We start from the raw sequence: 16,060 nt of genomic DNA, 5'->3' as shown, positions 1-16,060 counted from the left end.
ATGTTTTCTCTTTTTTGGTGTGTTTGAAAGTCAATGTATTTTTCTCTAAAATCTTAAATTTCTTATTATCTATTATAATATGTCCCGGTTCACTTTAACTGTGTAGGTTCTATTGCATTATGATTCAGTGGGAATTCAACTTCCTTGCTTTGATATATATATTGGAGTCAATGAAAGTGAGAAACAATCTACGCTGTAAAATATCTGATGGAGTAACTGTGATACTGAAAGTTGTATTCCTATTTCTTTCTTATAAGGATTGGAGTAGAAGACTAACAAACATTAATTAATTAGGTAGAATGTAATTATGGGGAAAGAAAAAGAACATGAGTCTCATTAATTTTAAGGGTAATTTAGAAAAAAATAATACAAACAGCAAACAAATTTAATGTTACTAATTAAATTAAGCAACTTTCTTAAAGGGTATGAATTACTTGAGAGAGTTTTATATTTAGGGACGGAAGTATTACCCTCTATGGTAATGCAAACAGAATGTTGTGCTAGTAAATGGTTTACCAGGCATTACTTAAGAAAAAATAGGATCAAATAATGACATCATCAAATGGTGTCATTTGTGTGTGTAAAACAGAAAAGAAAGTAAGGATAGCACATACATGAGATTGAATAAGAAATAAATGTTGAGCATGTAATGATTTAAAAATATGGATGAAAACAAGGATGTGATTCAACACAAATGTAGAAAATCAAAGCATATTAATCAAATGGCAAGCCAGGAAAGAAAAATCTTTATTTAGTACTTAGTAGAGACTAATAGAGATATGGAAGGGAAGGTGGAATCTGGATTTGTGGAGTAAGTCCATAGACTAGTGCTGAATTCATAATAATTCGCCTACTGATTAAAACTATTAGAACAATTGTAAACAACCTTTCTACTGACTCGTTAGACTTTAGATGTACTAAAAATCGCAATGCATGTCTTACAGAAGCTAATTGCTTATGTTGCTCTTCCGATTTTAGTATCAGGTAATTTTGGTTTTTATGAATTACGGAAGGAGGGGAGGGGAGGCGGTGGAGCTACTGCAATCTGCTAAGATGCAGTGTGTATTCTTTAATTTTAGCAATAATGAAAACTTGTGCTTCGTTGTTGCATTAGTTTTTAAGAATAGTACTAACTGAATCTAGGATTCTCATATCATTCTGAGTACCATTGTGTATCCTGGTCCTTTCAAGGAGTGTTTTTTTCAACAAAAGCATTTGACAGATTCTAGAGGATATTTGGTTGATGAGGATGGATTTGACTACATGAAAATATCATTTTTGAGAGACATCAAAGCTCAACAAAGAAGTTTACGGTTAGAGTATCATTTCTGTTGTCTGTTTATGCTTTATGCTTCATATTATGTGGTATAATTTTACTGTCCTTGTTCATAAATTGACAATATGCAGAGACTATTCAAAGACCTGTGCTCGTGCGCTCCAGATATTATGATGAAGCAAAACCGTGGAATGAAAGGTGTGATGTTGCATTTGCTTATGCTTCACAGAATGAAATTGATCAATCTGATGCCATTAATTTGGTTAATTCAGGTTGTCGTATACTAGTAGAAGGTAGCTGTTCTTGTAGGATGCAATATTGGTTTTTTTCCTCCTCTTCTTCCTTATATATACTTATGGAAGCTACTTGTTTAGTTTGAATCACAGGTTCAAACATGCCTTTTACCCCTGAGGCAGTTCAGATTCTGAGGAAAGCTAGTGTTCTCATTGCTTCTGCAATGGCTGCCGGGGTTGAATGGATGAGATTTTTACTTTACTTTTCCTATGTATAGTGTACACATAATCCCACCATAACCAAAACAACAGCGACAATAATGATTGTGGTGGTGGTGGTGTACAGCCACTTTTGTTTCTAATAACGCCACGATGAAAATGCAAATTTTATCCACCTTAATTGACTTCTGTTCAACTTAGGGCAGATTCAATTTCAACACCAAACATTAGACATGACATTTGGATGGACCTTTCTTTAATCTTCCGTTCTCCTTGCTTGCAGGTTGTGGCTGGAGAACTTGAACTGAATCACGAATGCAGTTTGATGCACTGGTCACCAGAGGACTTTGAATCTAAATTGCAAGTAGTTTTGTGAATCAACTGCTCTTACAAATCATATAGTTTGCCTTTTAAGAATTGTAAATGGTTGCTAGGTTTATTATTATGTAGCTGTACGCCATGTTCTTATTGACTCTTCCTATTCAAATTGCATCTGACTCATTCTTACATGTTAGAATAGCATGATATAATTTCCATAAGCGAAGTTATGTTTCTTGTGTACAGAGAAATGCATTATAATGTGTTTATTTGTGATTTTCTGTTCTTTTCTCAGTAAGCATCGGCCACATACTGTTTTATAATAACTTCTGTCTTCAAATTTGCTGTTTCTTTGGGCAGGAAGCAATGGAGTAGACTTATCAGAGAGCTATCAAAGCTGCAACTGATTTTGGTTATAAAAAAGAAAGCCCTGAGTAAGTGCTTTCTTCGGTAACATTACAACAATGACGAAAGCCTCTTTCATTTTTCTGTCTTACCACAATACAAAATGTATGATTTTCCTCTCTGAAGATCTCTCTTGATGTTCTGAGTATTGAGTATGCTAATTTAGAAGAATTATAGTGATAAGGAATCATGATACCGATTCTTATGAGCAATTGCAAAGAAAATCATACTTTTACTTTCTTACAAGACACTTCAGCTACAAGATCTATCTTGACCAAAAAAAAAGTGTAGTTTCTTGTGAGATGCATTCTAGTATTAAATGTCATTTTAATGGCAACTGTAGATTCTTGTGAGTTTAGTTTCCTTGCAATGGATTTGTTTGAATGATCATTCATCTAAATATGGAGCCCTAGTTAATATTTGTATGCTTACAGTGTCAGGGCTCTGGTACATGGACCACTCATCTCTGCCTTTCTAACCATTGCTAAGGCCATGACTGATCAAGGCTCTATATAGAAGTTCAGGTTCATATTGCAAAGTTTTGAATGCATCCAAATTCTGATGTTAACCAATTAGCAATATGGTTGAAAATTTGCATTCACTGAATAGTACAAAATCATTGCTGATGTTGCAATGCAAATTGTCAATGATAAGATGACACACTATTGCCAAAGCATATTTCCTTGTAAAATATGTAACAAAATTTAGAGTTATAAAAGAAAAATATTTGGAGGACAAATTCTAGTTTCAAAACAGAATAAGCATCTTTATTATTGCCAAGAAAAAGGAGAAATTATTCTCGGGTTATTAAACCCTGTTTGATGCTTGTTCCAAACTTGGATATTGAGGTTTGAAATAAAAGGTTAGTGTTCAAATGGAATATGCTTATTGTTTAGAAGTTTTCCCCAACGAAATAGCCTGAAGATATGTATTTCAAAATTTTACTCGAGACATTTTTCTATACTGAACTTAAAAGTGGCCAACCATGCTATTAAATACCTTATATAAAGATTCAATGTGGGTTGATCAGCTTAAAAGAATAAAAAAGTTCTTAAAAAAAATACCTTCATCGAAGAATAATTCCTATAAATATTCTTGTTTAAATTGAAGTCTGTACAAAAGGTATTCAATCTTGCTAAACTTGCCCATGGAAATAACTATGAATTTTCAAATCTTCTAAAACTAATTTCTACAATAATACTATACTGGTTTCAATCTTTTATGTTTTCTACTATAAAGTAAAAGAAATTAAAATACTAACAGGTGAAAGATTTTTAAAACAAACTACTTCAAGGCACACATTTTCACAACGCACTCAACACAAAACTCGAAACCGTGCAATCATAGCCACAGGAACAACACCTTCCACTTTTTTACTTGGCAAAGTTTTCCTTCTGTTTCCTTGTTATATTCATGCTCGAGATTTTTTATCTATTGTTCCTCCACACGTGCATATGCTTTGTGAAGGGTACTTACCTTAAAGACTCCTTTCATAATGTAACAGTTTTTTATAATTTACAAATTTGAGAATTCTAATTGTTGAATCATATAATACTATATTAATGATTACATTATTAAACATATTAAATTTTAGATAAATAAAGCATTCATAGGTACATAATATTATATTTTAGAAGTGTAGTATCTGTTAAAATAAAGTTGATTATGAAGTATAAATTTTATAATATCATATAAATTTGATGTTCCCAATGAAAGCTTTCAATCTTCATATCAAAATAAAAACTTTCAATCATTAATTGGATTAATGTAATTTAATGTTTACAAAAATTTATTAAGAGATGTAAGCTTAATAAGCTTGAAGTAAATGAGCCCCAACCCACAAGGTTTACAAATAAACTTGTGTAAGTAAATGTTTACAAAATTACTATACCAATTTATTTTCTCTTAATCTTATTATCTAATTTTTTTTTATAACTTTATTTACTTAGTTGCAAGTGTTTTTTTGTATCTTATTCTTTGTTATTTGTTAAAGAATAAATTAAAGAAGCAATTACACCAAAATTCATTTTAAACCAAACTCTGAATTGCAAACTGAGTTTACTCTGTTGAGATTATGCATTATAAGAGAATATTTCCCCTTCAAAGTAACAAATTTTGGACTCCGCAAGACAGCTGAACTTGATAACTAGGGATGTATACATTCCTTTCCAAAATTTCTAAACAGCAGCTTCTGACTGCAACATCAGGCATCTGTAAATGTCAATGAAACAATGGAACTTCAACTAGAAAAATTACAACTTTCAACAACTCTCCTAATTCGATCAATAACCATAGGGATCTCCTCTAATGTTATAGTGGTAAAACAAATCCGAAACCATCCTGGTTCTATGCAATGACAGGCTGACCCAGGAGTTATATTGATCTTGGCAACACTCAAAAACTTCTCCCATAATTCAATTTCTCCTTTCTCACTATAAGGTCGGATTAATCCACTCATATCAACCCAACAGTACATACCAGCACTGCTCTTGGCACACTTGATTCCTAGTTTACTTAAACAACCCACAAATTCATCATGCATTTGTCGTATTCTTTTCCGGTTGGTTTCAAAGTACTCCTGAATAAATCTTTTATCTGAAAGCATTGAAGTAACTAACCTCTGGGTTGGAGCAGATATAGAGGAAAATCTACTCAACTTCTTGGCAGCTGCCAAAACACTCTCATTGAATGAACATATAACCCCCACTCTAAAGCCAGCAAGCGAGAGGTCTTTTGATAGACCATATATTATATGAACCCGGCTCTTGTCTATATAATCTGAATCAAGAATTTCAGCTACGCTCACAAACTTCTCACTTCCATATGTGGAGCCTGCAAATACTTCATCAGCAATGATATGAATATTTTTCTCTTCAGCAAAGTCTAGAAGACTGTAAAGCATGTCTTGTGTCATCATATTGCCAACAGGATTTGAAGGGTTGGAAATTAGAATTCCACGAACTTTGACTCCTCGTTTTCTTGCTTGACTAAATGCTTGTTCAAGAGCAGTGATATTTAAATCGAAATTGTCAGTACTGCGACAGTGAACAGGTATTAGGTCTACCCCAGGACGCCACCTTACATCTCTGTCAAAGCTGTATAGTTCCTTTTAAATTAGCTTTTAAAATTAGCACAATAAATTAGAAACACAAGCTCAAGAAAGTTCCATTGATTACCCTGGATAATATGGTGTAGGGACAAGGAATGCATTTCCATGGTCTGCCAAACAGAAGGACAATATCTCAATAGCAGGAGTTGCCCCAGCTGTTAGTACCATGTTAGATGGGTCAAATTTCACGGATCCACCCATCACCTGATGCATAAAATCTGACAAAGCCTGCAAAATCAAAGCAAAACAAAAGTTTAACGGATAAATAAAGCAACAGCATGACTTGAATGAACCAAATTTGAACATATCATAGTACAGAGTATAAAAGAACAGTAGCCAACTAATGGACAAGTCCACTATCCAATATTACCAAATAACCAACAAAGGACAACATCTAAATTTTAACCTTTAAAACAACAAATAATTCTAATTAAAACCAAAACGCTTGTTTACAGCACTATGAAAAAAGGTAATTATTTTCAAAAGCAGATAATTATCATGTATCTTAAAGAGAATTTTGAAATGTAATGATTCTGATGACAATTATGTGTGTTTAGTAACAGTAGGACAGCCATAACATAAGATGTGTTTTGTGACAGTTATGTGTGTACTTTTTACATAGGATGAATGATAGATTTCTGATTCATTGTAAGTTAAATTACTTAAGTTTGTTAGGAGGAGACTCCTTGTTATAGTTTATGCCCGCATCAGTGTTCCGTAATCTGTACTACAAATTCTGGATTAATTCCAGAATTCTTTCAATTAAATCTTCAAGTTTGTGTGTTCAAACTCTCTTAACAGATTCTAAAAGCTCAAGTTCTTCATTCAAAATATTGACCATTGAGTAGCAAAATACACCAAATAATAAAAAACTTCGTACCCCATTGCCCGGAGACTCTTCGCTATGCGAAGGTATGGGGGAGGGATGTTGTAAGCAGCCTTACCCTTGCATATGCAAAGAGGCTGTTTCCGGATTCGAACCCATGACCAACAAGTCACCAAGGCACAACTTTACCGCTGCACCAGGGCTCGCCCTCCAAAATACACCAAATAATAATTAAATTAAAACCTATAGGCAAATAAGCTTGTATCTGTCAAAAAAAAAAAAAGGCTTGTATCTTAACTGGCCCCAGCTCCAAGACAGGTGTAATGATAACATTTGTCATTAGAATATTTTCAATCCTTTATTATGTTATAAATGCTTTAAGGCCATTTGTATTCCTTCATCTAACAAATTAAAGTTTTGGAATGATTGGTCGTGACAGAGTATCAGAGCCTCTTTAAACAAGTGGTCAAGACTCTCTAGAGTTCTATCCTTATATTGCTTCCATACTTCTTGAAAAAGAAGTTGAAATTGAAACCAAGCATAAGTAAGCCAGCACATTATTCAAACTCCTAGGCAAAAAGCTATTGGGCAAGGGATTGTGTTTGAAACACTATAAAGCATTGCTAATATATCTTTGCCTAACAGTTATAAGTTGTAACTTTTGGGATAATTGGTTCACATCACACTACGGTTCAACCTAAATGCTTGCATTTCCATTACACATAGTAAAAATAACAACGAAAAATTAGTGTAAAACACCAATTTGATCCTCAAAAGGTTTACGATGAGTCACATTAGTCTTTTTCTGTCAATTTAGTTCCTTCCGGGGACTAAATAGATTGACATTTTCATTTTTCAGAAACAAAAAAAATAATTTCCATCTTACAGAGCTAATATGACTGATTCCAAATATTTCAAACACAAACAGTGCTTCACACACAAGTCACAACAAAACTATCCCGTTAAAACAAGTGAATCCAGACACTCCATCCACTTTCATGAGTCCATGGTCCCTACCACAACTTTACACATAACCAAGTTTTTTTTTTTTATATATATATATATATATATATATATTATTTTTTTCGATTTAAAAAAAAGAGTTTAATAAATCTCGGTTATGTGTCACTTGGACCATGGTAGTGAAATAGTTGTTTGGAGATATAAGGTTGATCCAGTGGTTGGAGAAGGGTCAAAGGTGAAGGAAGGAGAGGTCATAGGTTTGAATTCCCCCAATGACATTTCTAACAAAACTAACATTTGTTGATTAAAAGAAAAAACTTGAACCATGGTAGTCTCAAACAGAACATCGCCAGTAGCATTAATTACCACTAACACACACTAAACTAAGCAGAAAAGCTCTTACCATTTTCAATTCCATCACCCCATCAAACGACTGATACGGCACAATCCCATTGATTCCCAAACCAACACCACCACTGATGGAACCTTCCAAGTTCCGCGCCACCCATTCCCCTATCAAATCCAAGCACAGCTACAACAAACAACAACAACGACAACAGCATCATCATTAGCAACACCAAAAACCAATGCAAAAAATCAAAACGAATGAACCAACGAACCAACCTTGTTATCCGACAAGCCCAACTGAATAATCCCATTGGGATTCTCCAATGCATCGTAGGGATCTCGCGAGACCCTCTCCAACCCTACGTAATAGAGTGACTCGTCGGGTTTGGAAATCGACGTGGCGAGCTTGGAGACGCGGACGCGGGAAATGGAGCCACGCGTCGACAAATTGGAGCGGGAGGAGGTGCGGGGGAGGGTGGATTCGGAAGAAGAGGGGGAGGGAGGGGAGAAGTTGGAACGGCGTCGTTTGAGGTAGAGCTGGAGGAAGTAGAAGAGCGTGCAGGGGACGAGGGTCCCGAGGAGAAGCCCTCCGCGGCCCTGCACCACGCCCTGGAGGGGGACGATGAGTTTCATGCCGCTGCTGGAGAATGAAGAAGAAGGGCTCTCTTGGGCTTCGCGGGCTTGCGGGTTGGGCTTTCTGGGCTTCCGGGACTGGGTCATTGACCCGAGAGTGAGTGAGGGTGGAGTGTGGAGGTGGGTTTGGTGTGTGTGGTGGTGGGAGAACCCAAGCCTAGAGGGAACCAACCAACAAGGAGAAGGAGAAACAAAGAAAATAAACCAATCAACCAGTGTGTTTCAGTTTTTCTTTTTTTGTTTAATTATTATTTCGTGTCAAGTTATTTTATTTAACTCTTGAATTTTTCAAATGTTTAAATTGATTTTTGAATTTTTAAAAATAAATTAATTTGATTCTTGAATTTTTAAAAGACTTAATTTAATTCTCAAGTGGTTAAAAAAGAATGAATTTGATTTTAAATTCTTAAAATTATATTAATTTTTTTCAGTTTTAAGAATATAAGGAAATTTATTTTTTTTAAAATTTGAGGAATAAGTTAAATCATTTAAAATAATTTAAGAAACAAATTTATAATTAAGTTTTTTTTTGTTTGGCTGTGTTTTTACCGTTCTGTCCTTGGCCTTGGGATCCTATTCCTCGTAGTTGTAAACACCATGAGTCAGGGATTTGTTTTACTAGTATTTATTTTTAAAAAAATTTAAGGAGCAGGAAGAAACAAGGATTAGATTAACGCGCTAACGGGCCTGAATCGATTGACTGATATTGGAATTTTGTTCTTTTCTGATGTATTGTGGTATTTTAGTATTTCTTTGCTATATTAGATCCAACGGGCTTATTCGATTTTGATCTATGATTGCAATGTGTCATTTAAATTAAATCAGTCTTTTTTTGGCTGCGTTTTTATTACTGTTTCTGGTATCAAGTATAAGTATAAGAAAAAGAAAAAAAAAACACATTTTTTAAAATATAAGAAAATTTTAATTAATTTTACTTTATCTAATATTACTATCTTTAAAATATTCTTAATTTAATTAAGATACTAGTTTTAATTTTTTTTATCTTTGATACCAAATTTCACGGATAAAAACAATTAATTGAAATTAATATAATTAAATGTGATTAATTAATTTTCTTTCCTAGTTTATCATTTTTTTTATATTTAAGATCAAAGAAATTATTTTAGGGTCAAAAGCCTTACCAAACAACTGGAATATTAACCGGGTAATTGATTTCTGTTTTTAATAAGTGCTTCATAGTGTCTGGCAATAAAAAAAGTATTGATATGTGATTCATCTTATTTACATTGCTATTTAACTTATACTATTGTTTTAATAAACATAAATCATGATTTTCATATGAGAAAAAATATATTTATATCAAATATCTGTTTATATTATCAATCAATTAAAAATTAATATTAATATGACTTTTAAAGTTATATATGTTAATTTATGATTAGACGATAACAAAAATATTTTACCTACTTAGTATAAAATTAATATTTAAAAGGAAAAAATTCATAATTAATATGTTCAACAAATAATGAGACGTTGAAAATATGACATAAATAAATACCATCAAAATGGAAATGATTCAAGTTAGAAATATCATATTTTTAGATATGTGAAACATAAATTGTTTTTAAGTTAAAAATGGTAACCAAAAATCTTTTAGTTGGTAGAGTGAGTATAATGTTATTAAATGGACAAAGGATGAGGAGGAAAATTACTTGATCTCTGATACACATCTCAACACAACACAGAGGCAAAAGAGAATATTTACAATGAATTCTAGTTCTAGAGAATATAACATTGTTATATTTTCTTCAAATTCTGCCACACGTGTCACCCCTCCTTCCTTTTTGGTTTGGATGGCCATGAGAATATCTAGAGCTAGAAGGTTTAACTTTTTAAGAAGAGTTTTTCATTACAAAAATGGATCAAGCTCCAATATTGGCTCCAACCCTTTCAATTATAGCACTTGGATGATGCTGGAGTTTATTGCTTTGGTTGTCCAAATAACAATTACAACATTGACTTTGGCCATTTTCGAGAGGGAGAGACCTATTTGGCCTATGAGGATATGGATTTCTAGTTATGATATTGGTTGTATTCTTGATCTCCTACTACTTATTTATCTGACACAAGTATATTCTCGAAGCCTTTCTGATATGGAACAACAGAGAAACAATGAAGAAACCAAATAGGTATCCTATGCACTTCAACCTTCTTTTAGTCAAATTTATTATTAGTGTAGGTATTATTGATTGTATTATAGTGTACTACTGGTGTGAGTATGCTTTAAAATTATCATTTTGTTGGTTGGATATAAGTATATAACCTTAGATAAATAGTAAAATTGTTTCCAAAAGAATAGGAGCAACATATAAGACAAACATTAATGCAGAAAGAAACCAGAAAAGTGGCTAGGTAAAGTGTTAAACGAGAATTAGCTATTTGTAGTATATTGTCTGGAATAATCCATCATCATTTACTCAATCAAAGAAACAAGTTTTTTATTTTATTTTTAGAGCCATGCTATAAAGGTTTAGAGAAAGTAAGGTTTCAATTCAATATTATTCATGGTGCTCATGACCATATATATAAACTTGAATGAAACTAAAACTAGTAATAATATGCAATTAGTTTTATCTAGGATAATTAGATAATCATTGGTTCTAATTATCTAGAATACATTTGAACTTTAATTCCATAATTGTTATCTTTAATTAAAATAAATTCAAAATTGTTGTTATGCACTAATACATGCAACTTTTTTGTGGTTGTAATTTGAATTTGCATTGTATTGTACAATGTATAGGATATCACACTTGTTGAATAAATGGTCACTTGAGCATTTCTTCGCCCTATGGTTTGTGTTGGGCACTGTTTGGATTTTTGAGTCACGTTTTGGATCTTTTCGTGATGCTTCAAAGTTCCAAGTGGTCTACATCATTCTCCTTGCTTGGAATGCAATGCGTTACTCTTTCCATTTATTATTGTTTGTGTTGTTATGCTTCTGTGTGCTACTAATTAACACCTTCCTCAGCTACAACATGAATATGGCTTCTTCTAATGATGATGATCAAATTTCACAACTTCCAAGTTGGAGACATAAAGAAGTTTGCGCCATGTAATAATTTTCGATTAAAATCTTTAATTAACTCCATAATAGTTGTCTAAACATTTTGGACTTAGAAGGTCAAGTGTTCCATCGGTTTTGGAGTTGAAAGATCAAATATTGAATGATATTAATGGGTGGTAATGGCTACTAAATACATTATTGATGGTAGAATACCTATGTATAGCACATGTGTTTGATCCCTAAGCTTACATCTTTCATTTTTGTCTGATACACCATTTATATTTGGTATCACATGTTTGTTAAAAATAAGATTAGAAATTTTTATTTTGGTTGATTTCCTTCTTTTCTGGCTTTTGAATCATGTAAAATAGTGTCCAAATGAGTGAGAACCGACTAGGTTTGTATATGAGTCGGATTGACCCGCCAAAGATGACGAATAATGAATTTTTGTTCGTTTTAAAAAAAGGAAAATAGACCATTTTTGCGTTGGTTAGGTCTTGAATCAGCGACCTATAGCTTATTGAATGTTGCATGATTCATTGGGAAGTTTAAGGTTCTTTGATATTTATTCGTTTTCCTGTATGTTTATGCTTATGTGTTTCTATTTACTTTTACAATCTATGTGGTTTTGATTTATTTTATATTTTGGAAAATTTTATTTTGTGCATATATATATGAAATAAATGCATAATATTATGTTTCAATTATGCAATTATACATGAGAATTTTATTCGTCATTGTATTATATCTTGATCTTCAAGTGCATAATATGATTTATTCTCATATGATTAAGTGTTATGTCTATGTGATCATTATAATTTAGATTAATTATAGATTAGCCACAACATCTATAATTTGATTAAAATTATATATTAAGTTGTTTAAAGATCATATAAGGAATTAGGCATAATATTGTGATTAATTGTACTTTATAAAATGAATTTTATCCCACAGAATTTTTTCTTATATTTATATAATTAATTAGGATAAAATGTCATATTATTTTTCATAATTTACCCACAGGGATCATGAGGTGATGTATAATTTGGCAGTTTTATTATAAAGTAAATGTTTGTGATAGAAAATCAAATTATTTTCATGTTGTACTTGTAAGGCATGAATTTGAGTATGTAATTTGATTATTCTATCATAAAATTTAATTGTATCTTATTAAATTAAAAATTTAGTGCACACACTATGTCACAAGATTCAATTTTTTGGTATGTTTACATTGGTAAAATATACAATTAAGATTAATATGTCTCAATACAGGATATGCAAAACCTAAGGAGACCAGTGGGAAGTGAACAAAGCATTTTATCAGGCAATAAGTTGGGATGTGAAGGCTATTAGAACTTTTCATTTTAACTTTAAGTGGTGGCTTTATTTTGAAATTAGAAAGGACATTTTATGTGCCAAGTTTTTCTCAAAACTTGATTTTTGTTTCCAAACTCGTACCTTTTGGATATTCCTTTAATTTTAAAGACACATCGTTTGAGTTATTTTATAATTCTAAATGTGTTAGGAATGGTATCTTATCTGATGGTCTTTATCTTCTAGATTTATAAAATGATGCCACTTATAGTTCAATGCATGTTCAAATTGGTATTAAAAGGTGTCATATTAATGAGAATTCCTCTATGTTATGGAACCGCAGATTAGGACATGTCTCCATTGAAAGGATTAAAAGGTTAGTGAAAGACGGGGTATTCAATACTTTAGATTTTGCTTGACTTTAAGACTTGTGTGGACTACATTAAGGATAAGCAGACCAACATGTTTAAGAAAGGTGCTAATAGGACTTTAAGTATATTAGAAATAATTCATACTGATATTTTTTGTCCAGATATGGATACACGTGATTTGAAATATTTTATCACCTCTATAGATGATTATTCACACTATATGTATGTTTATTTGCTTCATAAAAAAACTGAAGCATTGGATGTCTTCAAAGTCTTTAAGGCTGAAGTTGAGAACCAATGTGGCAAGCAAATAAAAATAGTGAGATCAGATAGCGGTGGAAAATATTATGGCAGATATACTGAGAATGGGCAAGCACTTGGTCCCTTTGCAAAGTTTTTTCAAGAACATGAGATTGTTGTCCAGTACACTATGAATGGTTCTCTGTTCTCTAAATCAGAATAAGGTTGCAGAATGAAGGAACTGAACATTATTGGACATGGTATGGAATATGCTTAGAAACTCCAATCTTCATAAATCTTTGTGGGCTGAAGCACTAAAGACTACAGTATATATATTAAATCGTGTTGCAACCAAGGTTGTCCCAAAGACATCTTTTGAGTTGTTTAAAGGTTGAAAATTGAGTTTGAAACATATGCACGTTTGGGGTTGTCCATCTAAGGTGAGAATATATAACCCACAAGAAAAGAAACTCGACCCGAGGACTATTAGTGAATATTTCATTAGATATGCCGAAAGGTCTAAAGGTTATAGATTTTACTATCCATATCATATTACTAGGATTATGGAATCAAGAAATGCCAAGTTTCTTAAAAATGACTTGATAATTGGAGTGATCAATTGAGGGACTTAGGTTCTGAAATTGATCATATAGAGTCTCAACCTTCCACATCAAGTGAAAGATTGGTTGTAATTTATACTCCTCAAGTTCAAACGGATGATGAACAACAAATGATTAGCATTCCACAACCTGTTGCTGATAATCCAGTAGATCAAGTTGATCATCAAATTCTTGAAAATGATGAACAACCAGTTGAACCACATGATCCACAAGAAAATGTTGATGCAACATTAAGGAGATCTACTAGAGTAAGAAAACCAACTATTCCTAGTGATTATACTGTATATTTGCAAGAATTTGACTATAATATTGAAGCTGAAAATGATCCCAAAACTTTTGATCAAGTCATGAGTTGTAAAGAGTCAAATTTATGGTATGATATCATAAATGATGAGATGAATTCCATGTAGAGTAATAGAATTTGGAACCTTGTAAAGTTGCCTAATGGGACAAAGGCCATTGGTTGTAAATGGGTCATTAAGAGCAAAAGGGATTCATTAGGCAACATTAAGAGATACAAGGGAAAACTTGTTGCTAAGGAATTTACTCAAAAAAGAATGAATCGATTACACATAGACTTTTTTCCTGTATCTAAGAAAGATTCTTTTTTGTATTATCTTAGTATTAGTTGCTCATTTTGACCTTGTGGTTCAACAAATGGATGTGAAAATATCATTTCCTAATGGAGATTTAGAGAAGGAGGTTTATATGAAACAACTTGAAGATTTCTCTTCTAGCAGTGGTGAGCATTTGGTTTGCAAGCTTAAGAAATCTAAATATGGTTTAAAACAAGCCTCTCGTCAGTGATACCTTAAGTTTCATGGGATAATTTCTTCATTTGGTTTTGATGAAACCCCATGGATTAATGCACATACCACAAGGTCAATGGGATTAAAATATGTTTTCTTGTATTATATGTAAATGATATTTTACTTGCAGCCAATGATTGGGGTTTGCTACATGAGGTGAAATTTTTTTTTTAGAATTTTGACATGAAGGATATGGGTGATGCATCTTATGTCATTGGCATTAAGATTCACAGAGATAGACCTTGAGATATTTTAGGTCTATCGCAAGAAACCTATATTAATAAAATTTTAGAGATATTTCGAATAAAAGATTGTTCACCAAGTGTTGCTCCCATTGTGAAAGGTGATACGTTTAATTTGAACCAATGCCCAAAGAATGACTTTGAGAGGGAACAAATGAAAAACATTCTTTATGTTTCAGTTGTTGGAAGCCTCATGTATGATCAAGTATGCACAAGGCCTAACATTTCTTTTATAGTTGGAATGTTAGGAAGATATTAGAGCAATCCAGGTATTGACCACTAGAGAGCTGCAAAGAAAGTGATGAAATACCTTCAAGGGACCAAATATTACATGTTTATGTATATACAGGCGGACAATTTAGATGTGATTGATTATTTAGACTTAGACTTTGTTGGCTGTGTGGATTCTCACAAATCAACATCTGGGTACATTTTTGTGATGTTTGGTGGAGCTATTTCATGGAAGAACGTTAAGCAAAATTTGACTGCTACTTTTACCATGGAAGTTGAGTTTGTCTCTTGTTTTGAGGCTACATCACATGATGTATGGCTTAAGAGTTTCATTTCTAGGTTGAAGGTAGTTGATACTATTTCAAGGCCTTTGAGAATTTTCTGTGGTAACTCAGTTGTTGTCTTTATGGCTAAGAATAACAAAAGTGCTAGTCGAAGTAAGCACATCGAAATTAAGTACTTAGCCATTAGAGAAAAAGTAAAAGACAATAAAGTGGTCATTGGACATATAAGCACTAAGCTAATGATTGCTGATCATTTGACTAAGGGCATGCCACCATTTAAGTTCAAGGATCATGTAGAGAGAATGAGATTTGGTTCCACTTTATGATTGTATACATACAATTATAGTTGAAACTCTTATATTGTAATATTTTCTCATATTCAAGTGCACATTGATTTATTTGAGAAAATCTATGTTTTGGACCAAGAATAAACATTAGGTTTATTCATTAAGTTTTATTACCACATTGAGTATACTAATTGGGAAATTGAACATGTCGTAATACATGGATGATATTACTTGTTATAAGAGGAACTATCGTTATGATTCACATGTTCATTTCTTAAGGAAATTGAGCATTGACTTATTTTAG

General features: G+C 32.5%; 2 protein-coding genes and 1 long non-coding RNA gene across 3 annotated transcripts; 2 read left to right on the top strand and 1 right to left on the bottom strand.

Annotated features, from left to right (window-relative positions):
* Positions 1–834: 834 nt before the first annotated feature.
* On the top strand, positions 835–2,589 carry LOC114425761. Its single transcript, XR_003669279.1, has 3 exons — positions 835–1,313; positions 1,408–2,092; positions 2,407–2,589. It is a non-coding gene; the product is annotated as an uncharacterized LOC114425761 (long non-coding RNA).
* A 1,903-nt stretch (positions 2,590–4,492) lies between these two features.
* On the bottom strand, positions 4,493–8,547 carry LOC114368622 (probable aminotransferase ACS12). The gene is made up of 4 exons (XM_028325839.1): positions 7,974–8,547; positions 7,753–7,881; positions 5,628–5,788; positions 4,493–5,546 (listed from the first exon to the last, which is right to left on the bottom strand). The coding sequence occupies exons 1-4, from the start codon at positions 8,415–8,417 to the stop codon at positions 4,691–4,693; spliced, it is 1,590 nt and encodes a 529-aa protein (XP_028181640.1). The 5' UTR covers positions 8,418–8,547; the 3' UTR covers positions 4,493–4,690.
* Positions 8,548–10,057: 1,510 nt separating this feature from the next.
* On the top strand, positions 10,058–11,410 carry LOC114368420. The gene is made up of 2 exons (XM_028325702.1): positions 10,058–10,473; positions 11,092–11,410. Exons 1-2 carry the CDS (start codon positions 10,058–10,060, stop codon positions 11,408–11,410), a joined length of 735 nt encoding a protein of 244 aa, XP_028181503.1.
* The last annotated feature ends 4,650 nt before the right edge of the window (positions 11,411–16,060 follow it).

This window comes from Glycine soja, chromosome 9 (assembly GCF_004193775.1).
Source record: "Glycine soja cultivar W05 chromosome 9, ASM419377v2, whole genome shotgun sequence".
NCBI classification, from domain to species: domain Eukaryota; kingdom Viridiplantae; phylum Streptophyta; class Magnoliopsida; order Fabales; family Fabaceae; genus Glycine; species Glycine soja.
This window is presented reverse-complemented; position numbering and strand designations above follow the sequence as displayed.

Coding starts and splice junctions, on each gene's coding strand:
- LOC114368622 (XM_028325839.1), bottom strand. CDS start 8,417: ATGACCCAGTCCCGGAAGCCCAGAAAGCCCAACCCGCAAGCCCGCGAA. Junction 7,882..7,973: donor TGGGCTTGTCGGATAACAAG/GTTGGTTCGTTG, acceptor TGTTTGTTGTAG/CTGTGCTTGGATTTGATAGG. Junction 5,789..7,752: donor GGGTGATGGAATTGAAAATG/GTAAGAGCTTTT, acceptor TTGATTTTGCAG/GCTTTGTCAGATTTTATGCA.
- LOC114368420 (XM_028325702.1), top strand. CDS start 10,058: ATGAATTCTAGTTCTAGAGAATATAACATTGTTATATTTTCTTCAAAT. Junction 10,474..11,091: donor CAGAGAAACAATGAAGAAAC/CAAATAGGTATC, acceptor TTGTACAATGTA/TAGGATATCACACTTGTTGA.